Below are 27,153 nucleotides of genomic sequence, written 5' to 3'. Positions count from 1 at the left end.
TTGTAACCAGACACCAGTAGGTGCAAGTCGAACTAGTTACTGATCCTTCCTACCACTGGGGAAACAGTGATTGGTGCCAGGGACAGATGGTTAGGTAAATGACAACTCTCAAGTTTAAATGGAGGTGGGTAACCAGAGTATTGGCAAAAATACAGCCAAAAGTCCGTAAACCGTTATCCTTCGCACAAGCTGAGTTTTGAAATGTTGCTTCCTTCCGAGAGTCCTTGCTTCCATTTAGATCTTCGGCCAGACTGCCTAGCTGTAACTTTAAACTAGTAAATGAATGCAAATTGGAAAGTTTTCAATGTTAAAACAGTTCTTTAAGATGAGATATAGGTAAAGGTCCTAACCTAGATCCTATCACAGGTAAACAACTTTACTGAAAGCATAGCCAAGGTTGGAAACTTGCGGGGTCAAGAAAAAAAGATCTGTTCTCTTAAAAGCACAAGTTGTCCACCAACTGCAGTCTTTATCTCGCATGAATAAAACAAGAGCTGTGTGCCAAATCAATTGTTCATGAACTCTGTTTTGAGCATTTTGGCTGTCATTTTAAAATGAGACTGCAAGCACACATCTTTCCTTGAACTGGCTGTTATTTGCTAGACCCTGACCAGTGAGGAAAGGAAATGTCAGAAGTTGAATTACTGAGTAGCACTCCTGCACTTTACAAACTTGTGAAATAGTTCATTTAAAAAATTTATACCAAGATCTCACTGGACAGTAGTGCAGATGGTTTTGTTTTAAAAATATATAGTATGTTAGTTTTCTCTCCTCATCACTCTATGGCACCCTCCCAGAACCTTACCCAAGTGGCCATTCTTCAAGTGTGGGCCTGGACAGCGAGTGTCATCGGGGTTTTCCCGATTGTGTTATTAGGAGACGGGGGAGAAAACTCAGCCAATCCTATCCTGTTCCTTCCCAACATCCACTCCCACATGCTTTCCAGCAGGGGTTTCTGGATCGAAATCAGGAGGGGGGGAACCCTGGCTGTTTTCCCTTGCCTAGCTCACACATACGCTGGCCAATTGTTAAGACACAATTGCAGCCCAAGCTGAGATTGGCTAACCCAGCATGGAGCAGGAAATAGACTCGAGACTTTTGGTCTGCACAGCTCAAATTATGCATGATCTTAACCAATCAAACCGTCAGCAGAGCTACAGGAAGAACTTCAGTGCTCTTTGTCCATGTAAACTTGTGACCATCTTATGCACCTCAGATGACCCCAGAAAACCTTGATCTTAAAAAGTTCTGTATAAATAAACATTTCATTGAAATGATGCAAAGAGGAAAAGCCTGAATGCTTTGATAACCATAATAATCACAAAAAGCATTTATAAAAAGTTTAATTTGTCAACTTGCAGTAAACATATTCTACATAAGTCACAGGTGAATCATGCCCAAACAAACAGGAATTCATGTAAAGCCAAGTAATGTTTTCTACCAATTTGAAGGGGGGAAAAACCCAACCAGTTTATCTAGTGTTGTGCTGCACACTTCAGGCCAGATTTCACTACAGCTTATTGTCCACATGAATTAGCAATTTCCCCTAGGTACAAAATCACATTGACTGCTCAAAGATAGCAGCATCACATCAGTTATATCAAGAGCAGAAAATGCTGTCCATCTAATAATCCAGTCACACAATATTTCTGCCCCCATCTCATTAGACAAGACAACAAAGGGAAGCTTGACGTCAGTTTATTTTTTGAAATTTGGCATTCAGAGAGTCAGTTGTGCGTGTTTGAAACAGATCGTAAATAGGGGATGTAAGCAAAAAATATTAAAAACCCAGTGGTGAATTAATGCCTTTTACTACATTACTGTTTCTTGGTTTCCTTCCTACGAAGGAATATTAGCCATTTTTAAAAAAAAAGTTTGCCCTGAAGGCATCGACTACTTTGCTGGATGGAGTCTAGTTTAATGGGCTCCAACTGCCCTTCAGTACCACATGAATCTCAACAATGAACAATGGCAGCTGTTTGACTGCCAAATCCAATGTTGAAAAAAGTAAACTTTGCAAGTAGTGGTTCGAATTGATTGGGGGAGGGGAGAGGGAAAGATTTTTGTTTTAACATTTTGCTGTGTTTTATATATAGATGTGTAACATATGATCAGAACTCACTATCCACACCTCCAGCAGGAGTTGCTGCATACTGGTCAAGAGCTGGAACCTTGCCAACTTCTCTCTCCCTAATACAGCTATAAAGGCCAGACGGCTGCCTCAGCTGGGATCTGCCAATTCGGCAGAGAATAGTGTCCCAAATTCTGGTCCCTGTGACTCAGCGTCTCGCTGGATAAGTAACTGAGCCATTGCCAGAGCTCATTTCTAACTCATTTTGTCAGAGCACATAGTCACTCGTCTGAGGCACCCAATTTAGTATTATTTGGTTTTTTGATAAGGATTATGGAGGTAAAGCACTTCAGACTTCTAAAACTAATCACATAATTTTTCATGACTAAAAGAGTGCATTTTAGACAGAAAAAATCACCCAGTTAAATTTGCTTAACAACCCAGTAAAGGCAACTGCACTGAATCCTTCAATTAGAGCAAGAAACAGCTCAGAATTATTGTTAGTAATAATATGGTTTTCTTTCCACTAATGAGTCCATATATTGGTTTATAGCGAATTTAACGGATTGAGTGTTAATCAAAGCAACTTGCATACAGATCATTTTGGGATGCATAGCTTTAAGTTACATCCTCAACACGCTACAAAGATCAGTCAGATTACTTTCTCATATGCATTGAAATCATATTTTGGGGAAAAAAGTGCACTGGGCAAGTAGTGGTTTGAGTTAAGAGGGGAAAGATCATTAGCTTTCTTTTTGTTTAATATTTCACTGTGTTTATATCTAGACGAGTCTACATGATCAGAATTTGAGGATTTTTGCCGCGGATAAAAAGCACTCATAAGTAGGGATGGTATTTAGCAATTTGAAGTTGATGTTCAAAATTGCCCAGAATGTTCAAAGTGAAAAAAAGACGTCTTGATATTTTCCCTTCCATTCCCTCTTACCACACCCGCGTTCACTGGTGAATATGCCTCTTCCAGGTCAGGAGGAAGGACCACAAAGGATCACGTTGCTCCCGACTGTTCACCCACTCCCTTCCAAATTCTCCAAAGGTCAGATGCGAAATGTCAGTACTGAGGAGCATGTAGAACATGCAGCTTGCCATTTCAGTGAAGTGAATTTATCACCCCATCGTTGGCATGACAACAGACGGGCTGGTTACGGTTGAATCTTCTTCTTTCCACTGGGATGTGACGGTCTTTATATGAGTGTAGAACTGAATACCCTGGGATAAAGTTGAAAAACAAATGAGTTAAAGGTTGATTGCGTGCACAGCCCTTGGGTTCAGTGCAGGGCTCGGTATTATTTCAGGCATCGAGCTGCTGAAATCTATGCGTCAGCCTGGGCACCGCTGTTTTCATTCAAATTACTTGATCCGCCTCGGGCTCGGGTTGCCAACTCTCCAGGACTGCCCTGGAGCCTCCAGGAATTAACCAATCTCCAGGACACTGCTGTGAGCAAACCCAGCAAAAAAAAAATCATAGGAGCAATAAAGTGTTTTAAAAAAATTCTCTTTGAACACTTTTGTTTATTAATTATAAACAATATCGATCATGGGAATAAAGGCTGTTGACTGACAGTGCAGAATCATCCAATCAGGCAAGGAGTCTATTCACTTTCTGACTGGTGTACCATGAGGATGGACATGTCGAGCAGCCAATGGCGGGAGTGTGGGGGCGGTTGGAGGTCACGTGATGACACCTCCAGGAATGTCAAACCAGAGTTGGCAACCCTATTTCTGACCAGCTACGCCACCACCACCATGAAGCACTTCTGCAGTATACATAACGCAGGTGTACTTGTGACTGTGAGCCAGGAGCAGATCCAGGTGGAAATATCACTCAAATCAGCTGTATATCCAACCAGATGAAACCTACTGGCTAGGTGCCGCTGATAAATTCCTGGTCCCTCGCCAGGGTGGATACTCCAGTAACACGAAGTGGTAAGGGGCTTGCCCTCCCCCCGACCTCAGGGCCTGAGACAGAGTCAGAACTGCAGCAGGCTGAGAGCTGGAAGTCCCTAGTGGAACAGGGGCCCCAGAAGAGCAGCTGGTTAAAAGGTTGCGTCTTGTGAAGCTTACCTCTGCATTTCATTACTGCTGCCTAACCTGAACTGGTTCAGGGACTAACACACATACCTGCTTGCCATAGAAGTTGGTGTCACCCCTGAATGAGCCTCTTGATCCAGTGAATGAGAACATGGGCAGTGGGACTGGGATAGGCACGTTCACACCAATCTGAACAGAATGATTTTGAAAAAGTCACAATTTACCAAACTGGGCAAAGCACACGGCCCCCTCAAACAGACTTAGCATATAAATCACAAACAGCAGCCATCTCTGAGCAGGCTGTGAATTCCTGTCTGAGATTCCCACGTGGCAAGTTGCTACTTTAAACATGCCGTCATTGGAAAGCACAAAGCAGAGGGCAGATGCTTATCTGAGAGAGGTTAAGGGGTGGGGGTGGAAAGAGAGAAGGGAAAGAGAAAGACGGGAAAGGAAAGGCAACTGGCCTTTAACTGTACCCCTAACTCCAGATTAGTCTTTCTTTCAGCTAAAGGAGAAATAAATTAAACTGTCATTTCGCTTACGGGATAGACATTATTTAACATAGCTGAACTAGAGAGCGATTTTGGATATTACATATTTCATTAGTGAAGTTAAGGTCGAAGGTCACCCATGATCTTATTGAATGGCGGAGTAGGCTCGAGGGGCCATACAGCCTACTCCTGTACTGTTTCTAATTCTTATATTATGAAAAACATCAACTAAAATAGTCCTGATTAAATGAGAGTACAGCAGCTTACACAATAAAACCACAGGAACATTAGACCTCAAACTATAATTTAAAGAGCCTAGAGCAGATAATTAATCCCTTGGTTTAATATCCTCTTCCAAATAGAAAAACATATCAGCTTCTCGCAAGCTCTCAGTTATAATAACTTGGCCAGCCTAAATGAAACATTCCCTCACTCATACATAATCATTGCTCTGACTTCCTCTCTAACGCAGGTCATTCATGCTGGTAGACGAAAAAGGGGGAAACAGACAGGCATGCATGCAGGCTGGGCCTCACAAGCACCTCATAGAAACCAACTCAAACAACACAGGTTAACAGTGTAAATCTAGAAGCCTTGCAATAGGATAGCACTGCTTGATCAATAATTAAAATCAAATCATGCATTCATCCACCAACTGGCTTTCAGCCAAGTCAGCTGCATGGAGACCAGTTCAAATAAACCCGGGTATCCCCGTTCTGAAAACCTGTGGAGCTACGTTTGAAAACATACCTGGCCCACATCAACTTGGTGTGTGTATTTACGGGCTGTGGCACCGTTAGTGGTGAAGATGGCAGTGCCGTTTCCGTATGGGTTATGGTTGATGATATCAACAGCTTCGTCTAGCGTGTCTGCTTCAAGGACGACAAGGACCGGTCCAAAGATCTCCTCAGTATAGCACTTCATTTGAGGCTATGGAGAAAACAATACAAAATATAGGTAACACATCTTAACAAAAATCTTACATCTGTGCACACTTCCCATTGCCACACTTACGAGCTACCTAGTCTTGTTCTACTTGCTCTACATACCTTTATTATTATTTTTTTTTTTAACGAGGAACTACCTAACTCCTTTTTAAAAGAATGCATGAACTCTGCTTCAAAATAGGCTTGTGGCAAAAGATTTCACATACTATTTACATTCTCTGTATAAAGATTTTTTTTTTCTATTCTCTATATTTTTTTTGTGATCATCTTAAATTTGTGCAATCTTACTGTTTTGCCAGCCTGTGGAAACAATCCATCACTATTTACCTCATCATAACCCTTCATATACTCAAAAACCTCATCAGGTCACCCCTTATCCACCATAGCTCTAGTGAAAAGGCCCCAACTTCTTTATACCCTTCCTTATAATTGAAACCCCCTCACCCCCAGTAATATGAGTGAATCTACACTGCACGTGTTCCATTGAACTTTCTACTTTGCCTATAAAGAGGTGCTCAGACTCTACATAGACTCCATCCAACAACCTAACTGAAGTTTTGTAAAAGTTCAACATCACCTCCTTGCTTTTGTGTTCTATGTCTCAATCCAATGTTCCCTCTAATTTTTTTGTGTGTGACCCCCTTGCAGCCGTGCACTCGCGGTAACTTTTCCAGCGGCAACATCTGTTGAACGGCCTGCGCAGGACCACCGATCGGTGTGCGGCCACGCGCAGCTTAGGGGGAACGTTGGTCTCAATGTACAAATAAAGATTCCATTTGCCATTTTATGGCCTTATCTGCCATCTTTGAGAGCCGCTGAATCGGCATAAAGTCTTTCTGTTCCTCTGTTCTGTTAGATTTTAAATCTTACCATTTAAGGTGTTCTTGCTTCCAAAGATGTATTATTTTGTCTTTCCTCTGCATTTAACTGCACTTCCACCTGTGTGCCCATCCTTCTAGCTTACCTTATGTCCTGCAGGCTTTTTTTTACAATCCTCGTAACAATTTGCCATTTCTCCCATTTTAATGTCATCAGCAAATTGAAATTGTTCCCTCCCCCTCCGTTCTGGTTATTCATGAAAATAGTAAGATGTACATAAAGAGCATCCCTAACAGACCACCCCACCCACTTTCTCCATGTGGTCACATTCCTCCTAATCCGGTGTCATTTTTACCACAAGTCCCTCCTACCTTATTAAACACTTTTTGAAAATGTATAGAAATCACATCCCTTTATCCATCCTGTAATTTCTTCAAAAGAATTCTATAAAGGTCGATCAAGCATGACTTACCCTTCAGTTATTCTTACTAACTAGCCCTGATAAGGTCATGTTTCTTCAAGTGTTTCATAATTTAATTCCATACAACAGGCTCCAATTGCATACCAACTTAAATAATACCAAGTGGCCTACAATATTCTGACTTACCCCAGACTCCTTTTTTTGAAGAGTGGCATTCCAATTTCCTTTTCCACAGAGTTTTGACAAACCCTTCACTAGTCCTTCCCTAACTTCCTTCAGGACTTCAATGTTAAACTATCAAGTCTGGTTATTTTGACTGCCTTAAGATTAAGTAACTTATTAACTACAAGGGCTGGCAACTTCTATCTCTAACATCACCCATCTCTGCATCTGCCTTTGCCCATCTGCTGCCATAACCCTCATCCAGGTCTTTGGTCACCTCCAGATCTGTCGATTCCAATACTCTCCTGGCCAGCTTCACTTCCTCCATAAACTTCAGCTCATCCAAAACTGTATCAGCCAGCTGTATCCTATCCCGCACCTATTGCCCCTGCACTTGTTGGCCTACATTGGCTCCTGATGGCACAGATTTAAAATTCGCACCGACGTCTTCAAATCCCTTCATTGCCTCACCCCTCCCTATATCTGTAACCCTCCCTCCAGCTCTACAACCCTCCCATGAACTTGCCATTCCTCCAACTCCGGCTTGTGCACAACTTTTCCACTCTCTTCGCCCATCACTGGCAGCCGTGCCTGCAGCAATCTAGGCCCCAAGCTCTTGAATTCCCTCCTTAAACTTTTCCACACCTCTCTTTCTTTGAGATCCTCCTTAAAATCTGTCTCTTTGTCACCCCTCCTGGTATCTCCTTCTTTAGTTTGGTGTCAATTTTTTCAGATCACACTTCCATGAAGCGCATTCGGACATTTTCCTATATTAAAGGTGCTATATAAATGCAAGTTATTGTTGTATTGTTTCTTTTTGAATAAGGACTTCCATTCCACTAACTATTCCACACCCTTACTTGGTGATTTCTATCCCAAGTATAAATCAGGATGATTTTCCCCTGATTTTCTCATTTCCTTCATTCGCTACCTTTGTGCACCTGCTGTCTCCAAAGTAGGGGATCGCCTGGCCTCCACTTAGCAGCACGACTGAAACTGGCAAGTTAACACATTACGGTTCAACAGAGTCAAGACTAGAAACTTCACTCTAATGGCAAGATATGACATTACACTACATCAGGGGCTGGGGGTAGTCAGAGCTTTTAGTCCAACCTGAGTACCTGGTCAATAAAACTAACCACTCTTTTAGTAATTGGATAAATCAATTCTACCATTTATTAAAGTCTGTTCAATTGCTGGAACATACTTGATCTCAGAGCATGCCCAGGATCACTGCCAGCAAATACCTGTCAATTGTTTTGGTGCGAATGACCCAGTTGATTCAGTTGTAAGGTAGAGGATATGAAGGCTAACCTTTTGTTGTGATGAGTGATAGCTGGCTTGGTCATGTGTGGCCATTTTGAGCAATACAACTTAAAAGGTTTGTCTTGTGCTCAAATGATTGCTGACAAAAAGCACTGGGCTTCTCACCGTTACTCCGGCAAGGATGGTGGGTCCCACGAAGTTGCCGTTTTCATATCCTTTCACATGGATCTTCCGGCCGTCCAGCAGCAGTTTGGCGCCCTCATCCACTCCGCTCTGGACCAGCTCACACACGCGGGCCTTTGCCTGAGGGGAGATGAGCGGGCCAAGGTCGGAGCCTGGCTGATCACCTGGGGTCAGGGAGAAGAAAGATAAAATCACACACACACACAGTCAACCAAATCAACTCCCTTTCCCTTACCAAATGTGGGGGGAATCATTATAGGCATCCCTCGAAATCGAGGATGACTTGCTTCCACTCAAAAGTGAGTTCTCAGGTGGCTGTACAGTCCAATGTGGGAATTACAGTCTCCGTCACAGGTGTGGCACACAGTGATTGAAGGAAAGGGTAGGTTGGGGAGCCTGGTTTGCTGCATGCTCCTTCTGCTGTCTGCTCTTGATTGCTGCATGCTCGCGGCGACGAGACTTGAGGTGCTCTTCCTCCACTTTGGGCGGTCTTGGGCCAGAGATTCCCAGGTGCCGGGGTAGGATGTTGCACTTTATCAAGGAGGTTTCCTCTGCCCACCTGGGGCTCGCTTGCTGTGTGGGAGTTCAGAGTAGAGCTTGCTTAGGGAGTATCGTGTTGGGCATGCGGAAAATGTGGCCCGCTCAACTGAGCTGGTTGAGCATGTTCCGTTGGTGCGTCTATCCTCCCAGTGGATTTGCAGGCAGGAGAGCAGCCCATCAGACAAGGGTTATAATCAGAGCACATCAGAAGCAATTTCTTTTTCCTCGCTCATTCACCTTCATTACAAACTCTAATAGAAAGCACTGCCAACAGTGCCAGTAAATAAAAGCAATATTCATACCGTTTAATTACCTTAAGTGTGTACAGAAATAATGGATTTAGCCAGCTTGTATATATTTAATAAAATCCCATCAACCAATAGGATCAATTCCACTTTGTCAGACGGGAGAACTTAAACAGCCATTTTGATTATTCCTGCATTGAGACCAAAAGGTCAAATGGACCATCTTTTAGAGGAAAAAAACTCTGACCCGTGTCAGGATATAATTGGGAGTCAATTTCTGGTGTTCATTGTCACTGTTTAAAATCCTGGAACTCCCTACTCAACACCATTGTGGGAGTATCTTCACCGCACGGACTGCAGCCATTCAAGGCGGCAGCTCACCACCTTCTCAAGGGCAATTAGACAATAAATGCCAACGACATCCATAGCCCCAAAATGGAAAGGACAAGAATGTGGCTGTGAGAACAAGCCATGCAGTCCATCCAACTGCTCCTGCATTCCACATCTTGTCTCCAGGACCACACAGGATCACTTTATCATCACTTTCTTCATACTTCCATTGCATTAAACAATTGAAGTGGAATCGCACCTGCATTGACTCTCAGTTTCTTTGACCTTTCCACCAGTTCAGGCAGCCAGTTTCTAGCTTCCCCGACCAGGACAGCGGTGGACAGAGCCATGCAACGCTGCCCAGCTGCACCAAACGCTGCGCCGACTAGCTGATTCAAAGTGTTCTCCTTGTTAGCATCAGGCATCACGACTCCGTGGTTCTTAGCACCCTACAAGGAATTCACAGATAAAGGAAAAGGTGGAATGAAGGTACCTTCCCTGTACTCTGCAAGTGGCTACATGGCAAAAATTAGGCTTAAACCACTCCATACTATTGGAGGCAAGAATCGCTATGATCTTCTCCTTCCCCCACCCCACTCCACCTCCCCCCCAACACTAGCAGGAACTGGTGGGATGAAATGCCCAGTACCAGAATAATAGTAGGGCTTGGAAAAACATGGCTTTATCACAAAATAAACACTTCTGCACTACCATACAGCGCTAATAAAGAGAAAGGCTGGTCACTTGCCATTTGCTGTTTGGAGTAGGCCTTGTATTTTATTAAAAGAGGATTGTTATTGTGTTCTTCCACAGGCCAGACATGTCCTGCAGCCAAGAGATGGCTGGATCACTTACCCCCAGACTGTCACCCATGTTTGCTCAAGTTGCACAGCCTAGAGGCCATGTTTCTTGTGACTCACTCTCCTTCCCCCTTTCCCCCAGTTTCCTACGGAGATCCAGCTGGCCTGCACTTAATACCTCCCTACTACAGCACAACAGAGAACTGGAACTTAGCAACATGGGCAAGGGAAAGGACAGGAAATCAACCCCCCACGGCCACTGCACAACTTCCCAAGAGTACGCCCAGAAAACCAACCCATTTACTAGCTGTTTGAGAAATTCTCTCTGCCACTAGAGCTTTGTCAACATGAGCACTTTTCTGCATTCTCTTCTCCCCTTTCCCCCAGCCTCTTTACTAACTCATGTACAGCAGAACGTGGCATGAACAGGTGTGAATTTGGACAAGATATTTTGCAGGCCGTTGTAAAATGTCACACTGCAACTGCAAACAAGGAAGAGGGTGAGAAAATACACCAATGCTGCTCGACTGTGCTCCCCAATTATCAACATGAACTCCACCAAATGGGCAATTAGTGAAACTCACTCACTGAGGACATGTCTGATTCAATAGAGTAGATTAGGGGCATGTGAAGGCTGCAGAAAGCTCCATCACCATGACTATCAGGCCCATCAATTGACTTTAATTTAAACTGTACAGTTTATTTTTTTTTAAAATGAAATAACCCAGCTGTTTTCATCTCAAATCAGGTACTGCACCAAAGAAGACTGAGTTCAGCATCCTCAGTATAAACTACACAAGAAATGGGTCAGGTTGCTGGAAACAGGGACGGACTGCTTGTAAAATGTACAGACTATACAAATCTAAAACCACAATCCCATTAAAAAACAATTACAGCATCTATTGGGGTGGGGGGGATGAAAAGACACTTTTAATTAATCTCAATACAATAAGGGGGGCGGGGGGAGGAAGGGGAAATAGAAGATTTGTACTTTATGTAGCTGCTCAGGAAGAGAACCAGAAAAAAGTCCAAACGCAGGGGAAAGAAAAGGATATTCACCATATTTGATTGCACTCTCTTGCCATTTTTGGAGCCCCTTGTATAGATGTACTCCCCTGCTTGATTGGAGCCGACAAAGCTGATGGCCTGAATAGCGGGATGGTCACAAATGAAATTCACAGCTGGAAAGTGAAAAACAAAAGGCATACATTATTTCCTTTATTTCTTGCCATGCCATATTACGCAGCAAACAAGGTATATAGCTGGAGGCAACCACAACAACTGAGGTTGTAAGATTGACTGAGGGGAGCACAGAAAGACTTGGAGAAATGTTACTGCGGTACCAGAAGTGGTGAGTTTTTTTTTTGTGTAAACTGCTTGAATTTCCAAACCATTGTAGCCAAGCACATCCTGTGCAGCAATTCATTACCCCACTTGGATATATTTAAAGCTAACAAATACTGTATTAAAATGCCACTTTCTCCCTCTCCGCTCTCTAAATAATGAGAGAAAATCGTTACAGGCTGCTTTCTAGGGAATTTTTTTTATAATACTTCAGGTCAAGATCCTCAAAGAGAAGTTCTTCAATGTGCTGGACTGTACCATACAACCCACTGGAGCTCTATCTGCAGCAACACTGCTAAACTGGCTAATAACCCAAGTACAATAATCCAACTGCCTTTTATATATATGGAAACATGGAGGACAAGTTGGAGAACAGCAGGTTAAGCATAAAGACATGCTGTGGGATCACAACTCGAACATGTTGGCTATCTAATCCTTATACGACCAAACACACTAAGTGTTATGTCTCAAATAAAGCAATGTAACGGAGTACTGTAGACTTGAGTAAGTGTGACCTTAGTCTCTTTATTCTGACTCCAGAGTGCTGGCACAGCATGGAAGGCCTGCTTATATGCAGTGCTCCCAAGGGACTCCAACAGATGCGGCCTCTGGTGGCGGTAGAATGCTGGTTACAAGGTGTTGCATACATAGCACTAAGAGTCTATTCTAATTTTACATTGGTCTTGTGGTGAATTGGAGAAAACTCTTGTGTTAGATCTGTGACCAACCTCACCTCACTTAGAGTCCCTAGCAATAGGAACTTTCAATACCACAGTTATTTACCCTGGAGTCAGCGCATCCCAAACCATTTGTGAAGCAACAGATTAAGACGTCAGACAACGTTTAAGGAATTGGTACAGGTCAACTTCAACAAGGTTTATAAACCATTTACAGAAACGCTGAATGCTCTTACCATCGTGCTGTCCATGGATAATATTAAGGGTTCCATCTGGAGCTCCCGAGTCCTGTAATAACTTGGCCAGCAACATGGCTGCTCCCGGCACCCGCTCGGAAGGCTTGAGCAGATAGGTGTTTCCGCACACCAAAGCCATAGGGAACATCCAGAGTGGAATCATGGCTGGGAAGTTAAAGGGAGTGATGCCAGCGCACACCCCTATTGGCAGGCGATAAGTGAACGTGTCCATGTCTTTGCTGATGGAGGGCAAGGTCTCACCCAGCATGAGAGACGTGATACTGCAAGTGTGCTCAACAACCTCTGTGGGAGGAAAAGCAAAGTGATCACCAAGTGTAGAACGGAGGACATTTCTTACTGCCTTTTTGAGTTGCACAAGAGAAACAACCAGAAGAGATTTTTTGGAAAGAAAGGAGAGAGAATTTTAAAAAAAGTTTAAAAAAAAAAAATCAGTAAGTACACCCCCGTTTGGGGTGGAGGGGAATTTTAGACCCTAAATGTTTTTTTTTTCCAAAACTAAGATTTGGGAATGATATTAGGATTCTGGAATCATTCAAGAGAAACTTAGTAACATAGGTTGGGGAAACACCATTGATTATTATGGAGGTGGGCCAAATGACTTCTCTCTTCTGCATTTATCTTTGTTACTTGTGAAATTTCTTACGAAGGCTAAAATTTGAGTAGGAAATCATTGAAATGCATCCCTTTACTCAGGATTCTACACATTACTCACGCAAGCCTCTGAAAACATCTCCTTCAGCATCTGCCAAAGTTTTTCCTTGCTCCATTGTGATGAGCTTGGCGATTTCAGTCTGTTAAGGTAAAAAGATGCCCTGTTTGAATACATCATTCGGGGGAGGGGGAAGGGGGTTGGAGTAAGATTATTTTTTGCACCCTAGCTTTAACAAGTGATTATAACCAGAAGAGAAGAACACAGGTGTGGCAAAATACCCAACCAGAGTATGGCGAGATGAGGACTTGAGTCTACTGATTTCCAGGGAGGTGTCCTCACATCAGTATAGCTCCGAAGAGCTGCTTGGACCTGCACAAGAACAAGCTAAGAATGGTGTATCTAAATATGCCTAAGTGGTCGCTCAACCGTCAGGAAACTCTCACCCCACCAAACTTTACCTCCTGCACTGCCATAGGAAGATGCCGAGGGGAGAGCAAGAGCTTTCCCAATGAGGCAGAAAGAATAGGGCGGTAGTTTTAATCCAACCTGATTGGCGGGATTCTGATAAAATTCAGACCAGCTGACCATTTTACTTTCCGTTAAAGTCAACAGGAGATAAAGTCGGGTGGGGTGAGAGTTTCCTGACGGTTGAGCGACCACTTAGGCATATTTAGATACACCATTCTTAGCTTGTTCTTGTGCAGGTCCAAGCAGCTTTTCGGAGCTATACTGATGTGAGGACACCTCCCTGGAAATCAGTAGACACCTGGCCCGGGAAGTTAAAGGGAATCTTCCCTTCAAAAAGAGCATTCACAAACTCTCTCAATAAGGGACTGGAAAACATGAAAAAAAAAACAATTCTGTGCCACATTTGTTTGCTCACAAGATTTACCCCCCCCCCCCCTCAAATTTAAGGCTTCCTTGAAATATTCAATTCATTAACACATCTGTACCGTATCACTTACCAGGTTGTCTTTGATCAATTGCTGATACTTTAGAAAAATCTGCTGTCGACTCAACACTGACGTCTCTGACCACGAGGTGTAAGCCCGTTGACAGGAGTTCACGGCAGCAAGCATTTCCTCCTGCGTGGCCTTCGGGACTTTGCCAATCACCTCATTTGTTGCCTAGAAGCAGTAATGTCAGAAATAGCAGGAAAGGTTATCACACTGAATCCTTGAATTTCCACCATAGGTGAAGGAAGCAGTCTGTGTTTGAGAAAAGTGAAAAAATTCACAAGTCATAAACTTCTGGCTACTGGCCCGTCTGTTTAAATGTTCAAGCTGCCAATATGAATGGCAACTTGCACGCAGCTGTACGCTCAACAGAACTGCAAAATAGTTCAATGGCAGCAGTGCAGGGCACTCTGACATCACACAGACAGCCTGGCAGAAAGTGGGCACTTCCTCAGAGATAGCAAAAAGCCTGAGAGCAACCATTTCCAGTGCCTAGAACACATTTCTCATTACAGCTTAATAACATAATGCTCTTTCATGATTTACCACTTTCTCTCCTTCCTCCATCCCAGTGTACTTGGGGAGGTTAATACTCAATGAGCTGGAAATTCGGTATCACCTGCTTTGAGGCGGTGCTGGTGCTACCTTTAGTGCCGGGCGAGGTCTACTGCCTCAAAATGCGATATTCATTTGTATTGCCTTAAGAGGAGAGTGGATGCTAAGAGAACCGTTCCACACTCCTCTTAGGGCCCTAACGGAGCGACAGCGAAGGAGGCACTCTCAATTTTTTTGGCGCTAGGATGCCTAAAGTCAAAAAACTTCACCCACACTTCCCCATTACTGCATCAAATAAATAGTAGAAAAACTGAAATTTCATCACTTACCTTGCACCGTGGACGATATTGCCCCAGGATCGATGCTTTCCCCTACCAGTGTCAGGAACTAGCGCAGGTGGAAGAGTGAATTTTCCAAACGTGGGACTATGGAGGCGTTGCACACTCGGTGACTAGTGAGCACAGCGCTAAGTGTCAGCACTGCCGCTAAACCTTCACTGAAGATCGCGGCAGGAGCAGATAACGCGGGGCTCGGGCAGTAGGTGTTTAGTGGCCCTCTCTGTCGCTAACAGTGGTGCCAAACAACCGAATTTCTAGCCCAATGTACACTACAACATGCATTTAAAATCTCCCAATTTTGTTTTCAAATTAAAATTGGAAGAGCAAGGTTTCATAGCATATACACAATTCAAGGACTTTCTTTCTCAACACAATGAAGCCTCAGCACCATCTCTCCTCTCCTGATAACCTCCGGCAGTTTTTCAGCCACATGCTGTGTAATTCAGTCATCTAGATTTTGTACGTAAAGTCAAACATACAAACACAAGATACCTACAGGATTGTGGATGTCCATCCATTCCGAGGTGTTTGATTCGATAAATTTCCCATCAATAAATAATTTTGTTGTTGGCTGCAAAACAAAACTAGGTCAGTCTGCAAATAGGCAGCAAAATACACAGCACGCGCACCCCTACCCCATTAAAAGGGTAGCCCGAGAGAACACTACTACTCGGAACATCTTAACTTGATATTTTTAACTTGCAGAAGGTTGGCAGCAGAATCTCAATACCGACAATTTCAACACACTTTAAAAAAAATATAATCATAGAAAATTACGACACAGGAGGCCGCCATTCGGTCCATCGCGTCGGTGTCAGTCGAAAAAGAGCTACCCAGCCTAACCCCACCTTCCAGCACTCGGTCCATAGCCCTGTAGGTTATGATTCTTTAAGTGCACATCCCAGTACTTTTTGAATGTGATGAGGGTTTCTGCCTCTACCACCCTTTCAAGCTGTGAGTTCCAGACTCCCACCACTTTCTGGGTGAATTTTTTTCCCCTCCTCTTCCCTCCCCTCTAATCCTTCTACTAATCACTTTAAATCTAAGCCCTCTGGTTATTGACTGGTATGCTTAGTGAAACAGGTCACTCCTATGCAATCGATCTAGACTGAAATACATTTTTTTTTATTGGAAGAGCAAGGTTTCATGTGATGTACACAAATCAAGGACCTTTCTTCCTCATCACCATCTCTCCTCAGATCCCTGGAAGACAAAAGTCGCTTGAAACCTTTTGGCTGCAGAACGTGCAATGATCCAAGTTCTAAAGTGAGAGAAGAGAGTTTAATTTTCCACCAAAAATTATTTTTCACCGAAAATAAGTGAGGCTTGGTAGATCTGCGCTTTCTTTTGTGAAGAGAGAGGGAGAGCCCTGCTTAACCTAGTACAATCATTCCCGAATTAATTTGCTGGCTGGTTACTCAGATGGCTGCTCCTGGTTCGAGGGGAAGCTGCTCGTGAGAATTGAAGAAAATTGGATTGAAAGAATACCAATTCTCAAAATGGAACATATGCAAAGGGTGAGAGTTTCCATTTTTACAGCACAGGTGGCACATGTTTCATAAATACACTATTTGTACTGGAGTGCAAACAGTTTTGAACACAATGGTGTAACTACTCTGCAGAAGTGGATCAGTAGGAGTCCATGCTGGTGGGGGTAAAAGATTTCAAGTGCACAGCAAAACATAACCAACTAAATGTATGCGTGGTCTTTTATTTTTTGGGGGAGTGGTGGTGGGGGGGATTGATGAGCGAGAAGGAAGGGGAATTCCAACAAGAAAATGCAAACACACAAATTGATAAAGTTCACTTGAAGAACTCCCATCAGGTTAATCACAAGCTGATCAATATTTTTTTTTAATCAATTTTTTTCTTTTTAATTCTCATAAGCAGCTTCCTCTCCGAACTAGAAGCAGCCATTTTAGAGGAGACCGAAAACTAATTAATTAGGGAAAATTGTACTAGTTTAAGCTTTGTACTAGTGCACAAACCAAAACTCACACATTTGGTGGGAAAATAATCTACTTCTCCATCTCGCTTTCAAACCGGATGTTCTGGTGATTTCAAGTTATTCCGCAGCCAAAGTCACACGTTCTCAAACAAGTTTTGTGTTCCAGAGACCCTCCCGGCCCCACCTCAACCTCAGCTATAACTCATCGGCCTGGCAAACATATTAGAGAATTAAAGAAACAAAATGCACCATTAAGGAACCTGTACCCAGAGGGGTAATCCAACTCTCAATTCATGGAAACATACTAGCGCCTTAATATTTCTGTTAATGGGGAAACTGAATCATCTCCTCGCCACTTTCCAACAGAGAACTTCAGCTTGTGCTAATAGAAAACATGGTAAAACATCAGCTCGGCAAGTGGGAGTCTCACCCGCAGTACCATTTCCTGCCACTATATGTTCCCAGTGAGTTACATAAAGTACATATTATTAAAAGTTCACGAAGAACATGTCCCTCTTATGGAACAGTCTGTACCGCAGTACTTTAACTTGTGGCCGTTTTATTGCAAGTTGAGCGTCGAAAATCTGGAAGCCTCAGGACCAAGACCGTTCTGGATATCTCCGGAACAATTATCTGACATCCCGAATCCAGCAATGCCCAAGCCCAGGTTCGGGTATTTCCGGACTTCAGAATGTCTTTCCAACGTCCCAAGTCCGGAAATGCCTGTGAAGCCAGCATGCAAAGCTGGGGGTGCCACAATTCTGCATTTTAGGCATGCCCGTGTTCTGGCCGAGGGAAGGGGACCTGCGTGCAGACCCAGGAGCAACGGTGCCTGTGAAGACCTGGAAGAAGAGGAAGAGTTGGAGTTTTTGTTTTTTCATTTGAGCGTTCTGTGAGTTCGATTTTTGGATTTTCCCTGGGCTCGGCTGGCAGCGGTAAGCGGTTTGACAGGTTGTCTGGATTCGGAACATTTTACCGATTCTGGACGACCCTGCCACGGATTGTCCCGGTGCCCGGAACAGTACGGATTCCGGAATTCCGGTTTTCGATGCTCAACCTGTACTGAGAAACAGAGTAAAGGAGTAAAGCCGATAATGCAGGACACCCTAATGATCCCAATACCCAATTGTGAAAACTGAGCCAAAAGGTACTTATTTAGGCTGTGTGTGATTTCCTCACTCTCTACCACAAACTTGTCTCCTTCATCCTCTTGCTTCCAATATGCCTAGAAAATGCCTGTTTGAGTGAAAAAACAATCTCTCCGCGTAGGACCACCCTCTCACCGCAGGAATCAATCCAGCTGCTCTATATGCGCTAAATGCTTTTTGTAAGAGTGTTCAAATTTGATCGAAGTTTTCTATTCGTCCAGCCAATAAAGATGCTGCAACATAGGAGCAGCTGGGGAATGGCAGAAACCAGGACTGAAGGAGGTATGAAAATTAATAAAATGGAGGAGAGATTACACTAGAATTCATCAGGTATTTGCTCAATTAGCAAACGTTGTTAACCATTGGTAAAGCGTTATCCTTGCTTGAAACTTATTTACAAAATAATCTTTTCACTTGAAGAATTTTAACATTTATTAACTTTATTTACTTTCAATCAAATCCTACTCCCAATATAAAGCGCCAAGCAAACAAACCACGCATGCATAGACACTCCGTTCATAAGCAAGAAGCCCAACAGCGTAAAACAGTTGGGTAGCTAGAAAAACTAATCCCGCTGGTTGGGGATTCTAGGACTAGGGGGCATAGTCTTAAAAATTAGAGCCAGACCTTTCAGGAGTGAAATTAGGAAACACTTCTTCATACAAAGGGTTATAGAAGTTTGGAACTCTCTTCCGCAAACATCAATCAATGCTTGATCAATTGTCAATCTTATATCAGAGGATAGGAATTAAGGGATATGGGCCATAGGCGGGTATATGGAGTTAGGTCGCAGATCAGCCATAATCTCACTGAATGGCGGAACAGGCTCGAGGGCTCAATGGCCTGCTCCTGTTCCTATAGTTCAGGACCAGGCACAACATTCAAAGCAACTGGAATGGTTAGCATCACACACTTAACACCAGAAAATTGAGAAAGGATGGCAGAACATGAAAAAAAATGTTGATAAGTCAACAACAAACAACTATTTTCTTTGAACAAGCCTGACAGGGCAGTTGGATTTGGCTCGAACTTACTGGAGATGATGAGTAGCACATGCGTCCCAATGATGGAATGATCTAGAACAAAAAGGTAGAAAACATCATACATCACACAACTCAGAAAAGTCCCCATCACTGATTCAGCTTCATAGAAAACTGTGAATTTTTTCTTTTTCCCCTCCCCATCTCCAACTCCAACTCAAGGTGGATGTCCTCACACTACTTCTCAGCCTTTCTAATCTCTCTTTTTGGAGCTTTTCTCAATCTTTTCCCTGGCTTTTATTTTCATTAGCTGCTCTGTAGGTGCTTAAAAACTTAAAAAAAAAACTTTCAATTTTGATGGGCTTGTGTCATTCTGAAACGAGATGGTGCATAACCACATATCTCAGGGCAAGTTTTCTTCCGATTTCCCCTCCTTCTTGATGCGTAAAGTGCCTGGAGGCAGCTCGTCACCTATCCATAACAGATTGGGAATTCGGTGTGCAGGAGAAACAGCAGGGTTTATTCAGTTGTTGTAGGGCTGGAAGAAGTTAGTGATAGGGAAGGACAAAGTCCTGAACGGATTTAAACACAAGGTTGAGAATTTTAAATTTGAGGCACTGGGAAATTAGGAGCCAATGTAGGTCAGCAAGGACAGGGGTGATGGGCGAGCGGGACTTGGTGTGGGATACAATATGGGCAGCAGACTTTGGATAAACTGATGTTAATGGAGGATGGATGGCCAGCTTGGACCTCAATGGAATAATCGAGTCTAGAGCTAAGAAAAGCACGGATAAGGGTTTTAGCAGTAGATGGTCTGAGGTGGGGGTGGGGGGGAAGCAGGTCATATTGCAGAGGTGGAAGATGTGATGTACTGGAGAGGATATGGAAGCTCAACTCAGGGTTGAGCAGAATGCTAAGGTTGTGAACAGTCTGCTTCACCAGAAGAGGGGCCAGGGAAAAAGATTGAATTGTTGTCAAGAGAATGGAGTTGCTTTGACCTTCTCAATGTTTAACTACAGGAAATTGCAGCTCATCCAAGACTGGATGTAGGACAAGCAGTCTCAGAGGCAATAGAGGGGGCGAGAGAGGTGGTAAGGAGGTAGAGCTGGGTGTTATCAACATGCATGAGAAAGCTGACCCCAATATCGGCAGTATGTAGATGAGCGGGCCAAGGATAGATCCTTGAAGGATTCCAGAGGTATTGTTGCCCGGGGGGGGGGGGGGAGGGGGGGGGGGGAAGCCACTGCTGGAGATGACTGGACAGGTAAGAGTGGAACCGAGTGAAGGCAGTCCAAGAGATAGACAGTGGAGGAGGAGATGGCTGATGGTGTCAAAGGCTGCAGAGAGCGAGGTGTGATATAATGCACCACGGTCATAGTCACAGAGTTATTTGTTACTTTGGTTAGAGTTCTTTCAGTGCTGTGGTGGGGAAGAACCTTCATTCAAAAGATTTAAACAGGAGTTGTGAGAGTTCACTAGTGTCTGACATAGAAACCCATCACCATGTTTCGAAGCCAAGCTATCGAGAAATTTATTGGAATGTACACTCTTTCCTACAGGAACACTGCCTGCTTATCCAAGTTTATACACATTCAAGTCAATAATTGACAGATTTGCTTTAAAAGAGACATCATGCTGTGAACCTTTTAATCACTTAAAAACAAAGGACACATTATTTGTGTTGAGAGTATTTTCTTCTCCAAAAGCAGTCACCCTGCAACATCATAGGACAATTCTGATTAACTGCTTAAGATATGAAAATGGGACAATAAATATGCAGCTTCAACCCTTTAGATGAACAAAGTCCCCTCTAAAATCCAATGTTTATTTTTTGCCTATTTTAACATTTTCCTTTCCCCTGCTATTTTATAGCCAAGGCAACAGGCAGGCAAGTTGTTGCCAGGTATCTGATCAACACCGTCCTACCAACAGTGGCACCAAACATTTGGAGCTCAGAATCACTGAAACCCCACAACATAGTGCACTGAGGCACCAAAACAGCCAGCAAACCACCTACAACCACCAGAACTTTGTCCACTTGTATGGTTACTTCTCAACAGAAACACCGCAATCTTCAACAGTAGTCATACAGCACCAAAGCGCAGATGGCAAATAAGAAACTGGCAGCATATCTCTTAAGCCTCCACCATAATTACATAATGGGCCTGAATTTGCGATTGGAGGCTTCCCGCGGGTGAATGCCTCTGAACCGCAAGAAAAATATGAACCTACCTGATGGTCCCGAGAGGTTCAGACATTTGCGCTCCTGGACCTGCAGGCGTGCGCATGTGTAAAGGCCCACGTATCCCAGGGACGCATGCTGTTCGCAAGTGTCCCTGGAATCATGTGGGCCAGGCCAACTGATGAGAAAGGGGGATCCCCTTATGTTTATGGGGATTCAATTTATGTACGGTATCTCCAAAAGCATAATAGGAATCACCTAAAGAACACAAAATTCACACAACTTAAATAAAAATAATTACACGTTCAAAATTAATTAAAATATAATTAAGTTAAATATTTAAAAAAAATTTTTTTTTTGAAAAATAAATTTAAATGTTTTAAAGGTGCTAAAAATAACTAACTTTAAAGATTTTTTATGTTTAAATTAAAAAAATATTTATTTAACCTCGCTCTGGTAAAAGAATGCCCTATGCCTGCTTTTACCAAGTGCAAGAGTTCATGGGCATTCGCTGGGCAGTAGTTGAGCAAATAATCCAACTCTTCTCCAGTGAATGTCCATTTCCTGGGAATGTGGAGGATCTGTCAAGCTGAAACTTCACAGATCGCAAGTTCCGGGTTTTCGTGCTTACACATACCTGGAAGTTGCGGGGCACTTACAGCCGTGCACGCACCGTGTCGTCACAAGCCCCGGCAAATCCGGGCCACTCTCTCAGGTGCTTCTTTTCCACTTCACACCTTCCCCGTGCTCCCCTTTTAAAATCGTAACTATTAGTATTTGAAGGTAAAAGTTTTTAAAAATCAATTTAAGTCTTCATCCTGGGGAAGCTCCATTCTCCCTAACTCTTGGGAGGAGCAGAGCCCAGTAACTTAAAGAAAAGCAGGAGAATTAAAAAGAGCACCCAAGAGGTGAAATTAAAATTAAGACACTCAAGGAGAAATGAAATTAAGATGGAGATTTGCTTGAGACTGGAATATGTAAAAGGCAGATGCGATTAGTGGAAAAGAGATGCAAAAATTGTCCGATCAAAAAGCTTAAGGCCGTAACTTTCTGGGGCAGACAAAACTGATGGATTATTGGGGAGAGGGATTGGATAGAACAAGACTCAGTGTCATCACAGATCAGTAGGGCTAGCACTAGACCTTGAGAGTAAATCAGTCGGGATAGGTGGAGGAGACTGGTACACATAGGTACAGGGTTGCTAGGAAAGAGACAAGTGCCAAGCTGAGGGGAAAACAACAACTTGCATTTAACAACACCTTTAATATAATAAAACATCCCAAGGTGCTTCACAAGAGCATTATCAAACAAATTTGACATCGAGCCACAACTCTTTTAGAGTAAACAAATAAACATGAGGTCAAGTGCCCCCTGATCTGGGGGACACTCCAAATATTTTGCAAGGCCCTTTTTTTTGTTTTTTTGTGTTTTTTTGTGTTTTTTTTAGGGCATTAAAATTCCATATATTTTACCAGTGCCCCCTATAAAAGGGGAGGGGTCATCGAACCACATAAGGAGATATTAGGACAGCTGACCAAATGCTTCGTCAAAGTGGTAGCTTTTAAGGAATGTCTTAAAGGAGGAGAGGTAGAGGCGGAGAGGTTTAGGTAGCGAATTCCAGAGCTTAGGGCCTAGGCAGCTGAAGGCACGGCTGCCAATGGTAGAGCGATTAAAATCGGGGATGCGCAAGAGGCCAGAATTAGAGGAGCGCAGATATCTCAGCGAGTTGTAGGACTGGAGGAGGTTACAGAGATAAGGAGGGGCAAGGCCATGGAAGGAGTTGAAAACAAGGATAAGAGTTTTAAAATCGAGATGTTGCAGGACCGGGAGCCAATATAGATCAGCGAGCTTAGGAGTGATGGGTGAACGGGACTTGGTGTGAGTTAGGATATGGGCAAGAGAGTTTGGGATAACTTCAAGCCAAGGAAATAGGGATACTGGATGGGTTAAGGGTGGAAATGGAAGAGGGTTAAGAAAGCCAGTGAAGCTACTCAGTAGATTATAACAAAATAGATACCAGGCACTGTCCAATAACCCAGAAGGAAAACATGGAAGAAGTGGTAGCCAAAAGAAGAGAAAATAACTGGGACAAAGATGCAGACTGAAAAGGTATGAAGAGACTGCAGTTATAGGGAACTCTGTGTTTTGGAAGGTGAACAGGTGAGCAGAGTACACTGTAGGAGACAGGAAGAGACCTACTGGCAACAAACCTTGTAGGGGTTAACAACATAGGGACAAATAATAGAGATTTTAAAAAGGCACTAATCCAAAGACCACCTTAAAACTGCAAAGCAGGATTCAAAGTATTGTTCACCATATACTTCTGGAACATTGAGGATGTAAATAAGTGGTTGGTAATTGGACATGAAAATAATGATGCTACTTTCATAAGTAGCTGGGAACATTGGCACAGGAGTGACAAGCTGCACTTTAAAAACAGGGACTTAGCAAGGTATATTGAGACAAAGATCAAGTATCCTTTAAATTGGATGGATTGAGATAGCTATTGAGTACCATTTAAACTGAGAGGAAAATGGATGCCAGATGAGAAAGAGTGGAAGGCAACAATCAGGAAGGTACAAATATAGCTAACTCCGACATACATAAACCAAATATTAGTAACAGGCAGACACGGGGTGGGGCGGCAGTCCAAGAAAGGAGGCAACGTGGCGATAAGATACACCCGCCTCCCCCAGAAGCATTAGGAACAAAATATTTGAACTCTAAGCTGTAGTGGCAGTAGGGGACTACAATGTAATAACAGTATCAAAAACATGGGTGATGCTGGAGGATGCAAATGCAGACAACTTACAGAGATATAGTGTGTTCAAGAATATAGGCAGTGTAACCCTGGTGTAAGAGACACCTGGGAAGGTAAAGATCCCGTGGGAGGTGGAAGATACACAATGATCTAGCCTACGTAGACATCTTTACTGTGGAAAAGCCCAAAGCTAACTGTAGGGATATGCTACAGGCTACCAGGTCTAAATAAAGAAGACAGTTTTTGCTCTGTGAAGAGATGAAAAGGATATGTAGAAACGGAAAAGTTATATGAATAGAGGGCTTCAAATCAACCAAATCTAAAGGGAGGATCCAAGTGCTTGAGTCTGATAATTTAATGCATGACTGCTTCTTGACCACAGTTCTGATAGTGTTCAAACCTACAATACTTGTGTCTCTAGTGTCACTGCTATTGTTGCAGTAACCATTGCAATTTAAACTTTGCCTATTTTTATTAAAATGAAGATTCGAGTGATTAAAAAACACCTGCTGTATGTCAATGTAGATAAAAGTAGGGTGATGCATGCAAGAACATTAAAGACATATGTAGGCCATGGAAGAGACTCAAATATTGTAGTAGGCTTGGGGAATTAGACAAAGCCAACCTAACTGGAAAAATCAAGGGCCTCTCCTTGAAGAGCTGATAATATTAATGGGTGGGTGGGTTATCCATCTAAACGGTTTTCTTTTTTTAAAAAAATTACAGAAGTAACAAAATGTCAATATTAAGTTAAAACGGTATGGTCCAAAAATCAACATATTGATATCATGCACAGTCACCAACAGTCACAGAAGGCATCCAATGAGCTGGTAGACATAGCAAGGGTCCACTGGGCACAAACCAATGCTCAAGCAGCTAGAAAATTCCTGCCAGGCAATCTTGCAGATCTGTGGACAACAGACTTGCCAGGACACAAGAACAGAAGTCTTCTAATCTGCTCGCCCGACAGTTGGCGGATCCAGCCTGGCATTACAATTTTGAGAAAATAACTGAGGATTCCATGATTGGGAGGACTAAGTTATGAAGAAATGCTTAGCTAACTAAACTTATTTTCAGTGTACAAAAGACAGAAGGAAGAGACATAATACAATAATGAAAGGTATAGAAAGTGGTGATATAGATATTTAGCTTGGAAAATAAGCATAGGATTGCAGGGTACAGTCTAAAAGTCAAGCAACGTTAGAGAATAGAAAAAGCAGTGTATGTGGAAGAGAGCCCAAGAAGGGTGTTGATAAGAGTCATGTATCACCTCTGAAAGGGTGCTGGATCAATATTTGTTGAGGATTAGAAATATCATCATCACTGTTTTTTTCCTCTGGAGAGGTAGCATTCCCAAGAGTCAGGGATCAACATGTATGTGTGGGAGGAATAAGTGGCCTAGATGGGGTGAATAATCTTTTCTCAATCTGAAGGTCATGTTCTTAAGTGCGTTTTTAAAGCCCTTTCTCCATCCCAATCCTATTTATTTGCCTACCTTATGCTATGCAGGCACTATATTAAGGTTGTTGAATTTATTTTCATCAGCAGAACAGCAAGTATCATAACTTGACCCATGATCCACGTCCCTGCCCGATTTGGCTAAAAGAGCAACCCGAACTACAGTATTTTACAAAGCAGAAGTTTTAGATCCCTGGGGATCCAAAATTTTAGCACCTTATTCAGGATACACTGAAATCAGCTAGTCAGTTTTGAAGTTTGTGTTTTTAATAAAGGGAGTCATGTTTTAAATTCTAGAAATAAAAACAACCCGACAGAATTAAGGTGAATGCTCTTCCTCCTAAAACAAACACATATTAAACCTCCTCACAACATTTGATTGAGAGTGTAGGATTCCTGAAACTGTTCCACTAATTCTCAGAGGATGAGGTGGGGAAGAAAAAAATGATAATGTACAGTGGAAAACAAAGGACAACCCTTTCCAGCATGTTTCAGCCAATAAGCATAGAGCTCTGAAAGCCGCCCATTAAAATTGACCTACAGGATAGTCTCCAGGGGTATGCAATGTGTAAAGAAAGCAGCATTTATCTGCTTTCCTGTCAGACAATCCTTGTGTAAACTACAAGAGGCACAAAAAAAAAGGCATTAAATAGAATTAGGAAGTTTGTAGTTAAGAAAGTTAGCTTTGCCATCTTACAACCTCAGTATCCACAATTTTGAAGTATATATCTCCGGCCTCAGCAAGCAACACGTTACAGTCACAACACAGCCCCCCCCCCCCCCAAAAAAAAACCCAGATCATGTGGATCTTTATTTCTAGGGAAGCAAATAAATGGCTGATTGCAAATCCACTGGTAATTAATATCCTGATCATTAAAGACAGGGGACACAACGGACAAAGAAAAGTCACTGGAAACCGAGACTTGGACGGGATCTATCAGTATCAGTGACATTAAAGATACTGTGCACGCAGACAGATGGCGACTTTACCCCCTGTCGAGGGCAAAGGAGGGAATAAAGGGAGTGGGGAGATCAAACAAATCGATGCAAAACTGCAGAAAACTATAACGCAGGGTGAAATCAATCGGTGACTGCAAAATATACAAATAGAAGTTTGGGTGTATTAGGAGAGGGGGGAGGGGGAAGGAAAAATATTGCTTCCTATGGCAAAGTAAAACGCTGGCAAACAATTTAATAAGTCGTGCAGCGAATATATATATTTTTTTGCACGGGGAGACTTAAATTTTTATACTTTTAAAAATTGACTGCAGCCGGTTCCGAGTGAGGCACTGGAACATTCTACACGCCGATGGGGAAAGAAAGACACGACCTTTTATTATTTTTAATTTTTTTCTCTCCCCCTCCGCCTCCCGGCCACTTCTGACCAGTTTACCTTGCGCTTGAAAGCTGTCCTGAGGATCGCAGCCATTACGAAAACAACAAGCGCCTAGCTGACTGACTGACTGACTCGCTCGCTCGCTCAAGCGGCAAGGACGCCGATTCCACGCAGCAAGCGGGGGGGCGGCAAAGAGGGCGGGGCCGCTTCCCTTCTCCACGCCGATTGGCGCGTCTC

General features: G+C 43.0%; 1 protein-coding gene across 1 annotated transcript; it reads right to left on the bottom strand.

Moving 5' to 3' along the window:
- Positions 1-1,326: 1,326 nt before the first annotated feature.
- On the bottom strand, positions 1,327-27,098 carry aldh6a1 (aldehyde dehydrogenase 6 family, member A1). The gene is made up of 12 exons (XM_070879592.1): positions 26,974-27,098; positions 19,234-19,275; positions 15,600-15,674; positions 14,220-14,381; positions 13,315-13,393; positions 12,582-12,884; positions 11,384-11,505; positions 9,784-9,973; positions 8,392-8,573; positions 5,362-5,541; positions 4,211-4,309; positions 1,327-3,298 (listed from the first exon to the last, which is right to left on the bottom strand). Exons 1-12 carry the CDS (start codon positions 27,007-27,009, stop codon positions 3,197-3,199), a joined length of 1,572 nt encoding a protein of 523 aa, XP_070735693.1. The 5' UTR covers positions 27,010-27,098; the 3' UTR covers positions 1,327-3,196.
- Between the last annotated feature and the right edge of the window lie 55 nt (positions 27,099-27,153).

The sequence above is a fragment of the Pristiophorus japonicus genome, chromosome 4 (assembly GCF_044704955.1).
Source record: "Pristiophorus japonicus isolate sPriJap1 chromosome 4, sPriJap1.hap1, whole genome shotgun sequence".
NCBI classification, from domain to species: domain Eukaryota; kingdom Metazoa; phylum Chordata; class Chondrichthyes; family Pristiophoridae; genus Pristiophorus; species Pristiophorus japonicus.
This window is presented reverse-complemented; position numbering and strand designations above follow the sequence as displayed.

Coding starts and splice junctions, on each gene's coding strand:
- aldh6a1 (XM_070879592.1), bottom strand. CDS start 27,009: ATGGCTGCGATCCTCAGGACAGCTTTCAAGCGCAAG. Junction 12,885..13,314: donor AGATGTTTTCAGAGGCTTGC/GTGAGTAATGTG, acceptor TTCCTCCCACAG/AGGTTGTTGAGCACACTTGC. Junction 11,506..12,581: donor TATCCATGGACAGCACGATG/GTAAGAGCATTC, acceptor TTCACTTTCCAG/CTGTGAATTTCATTTGTGAC.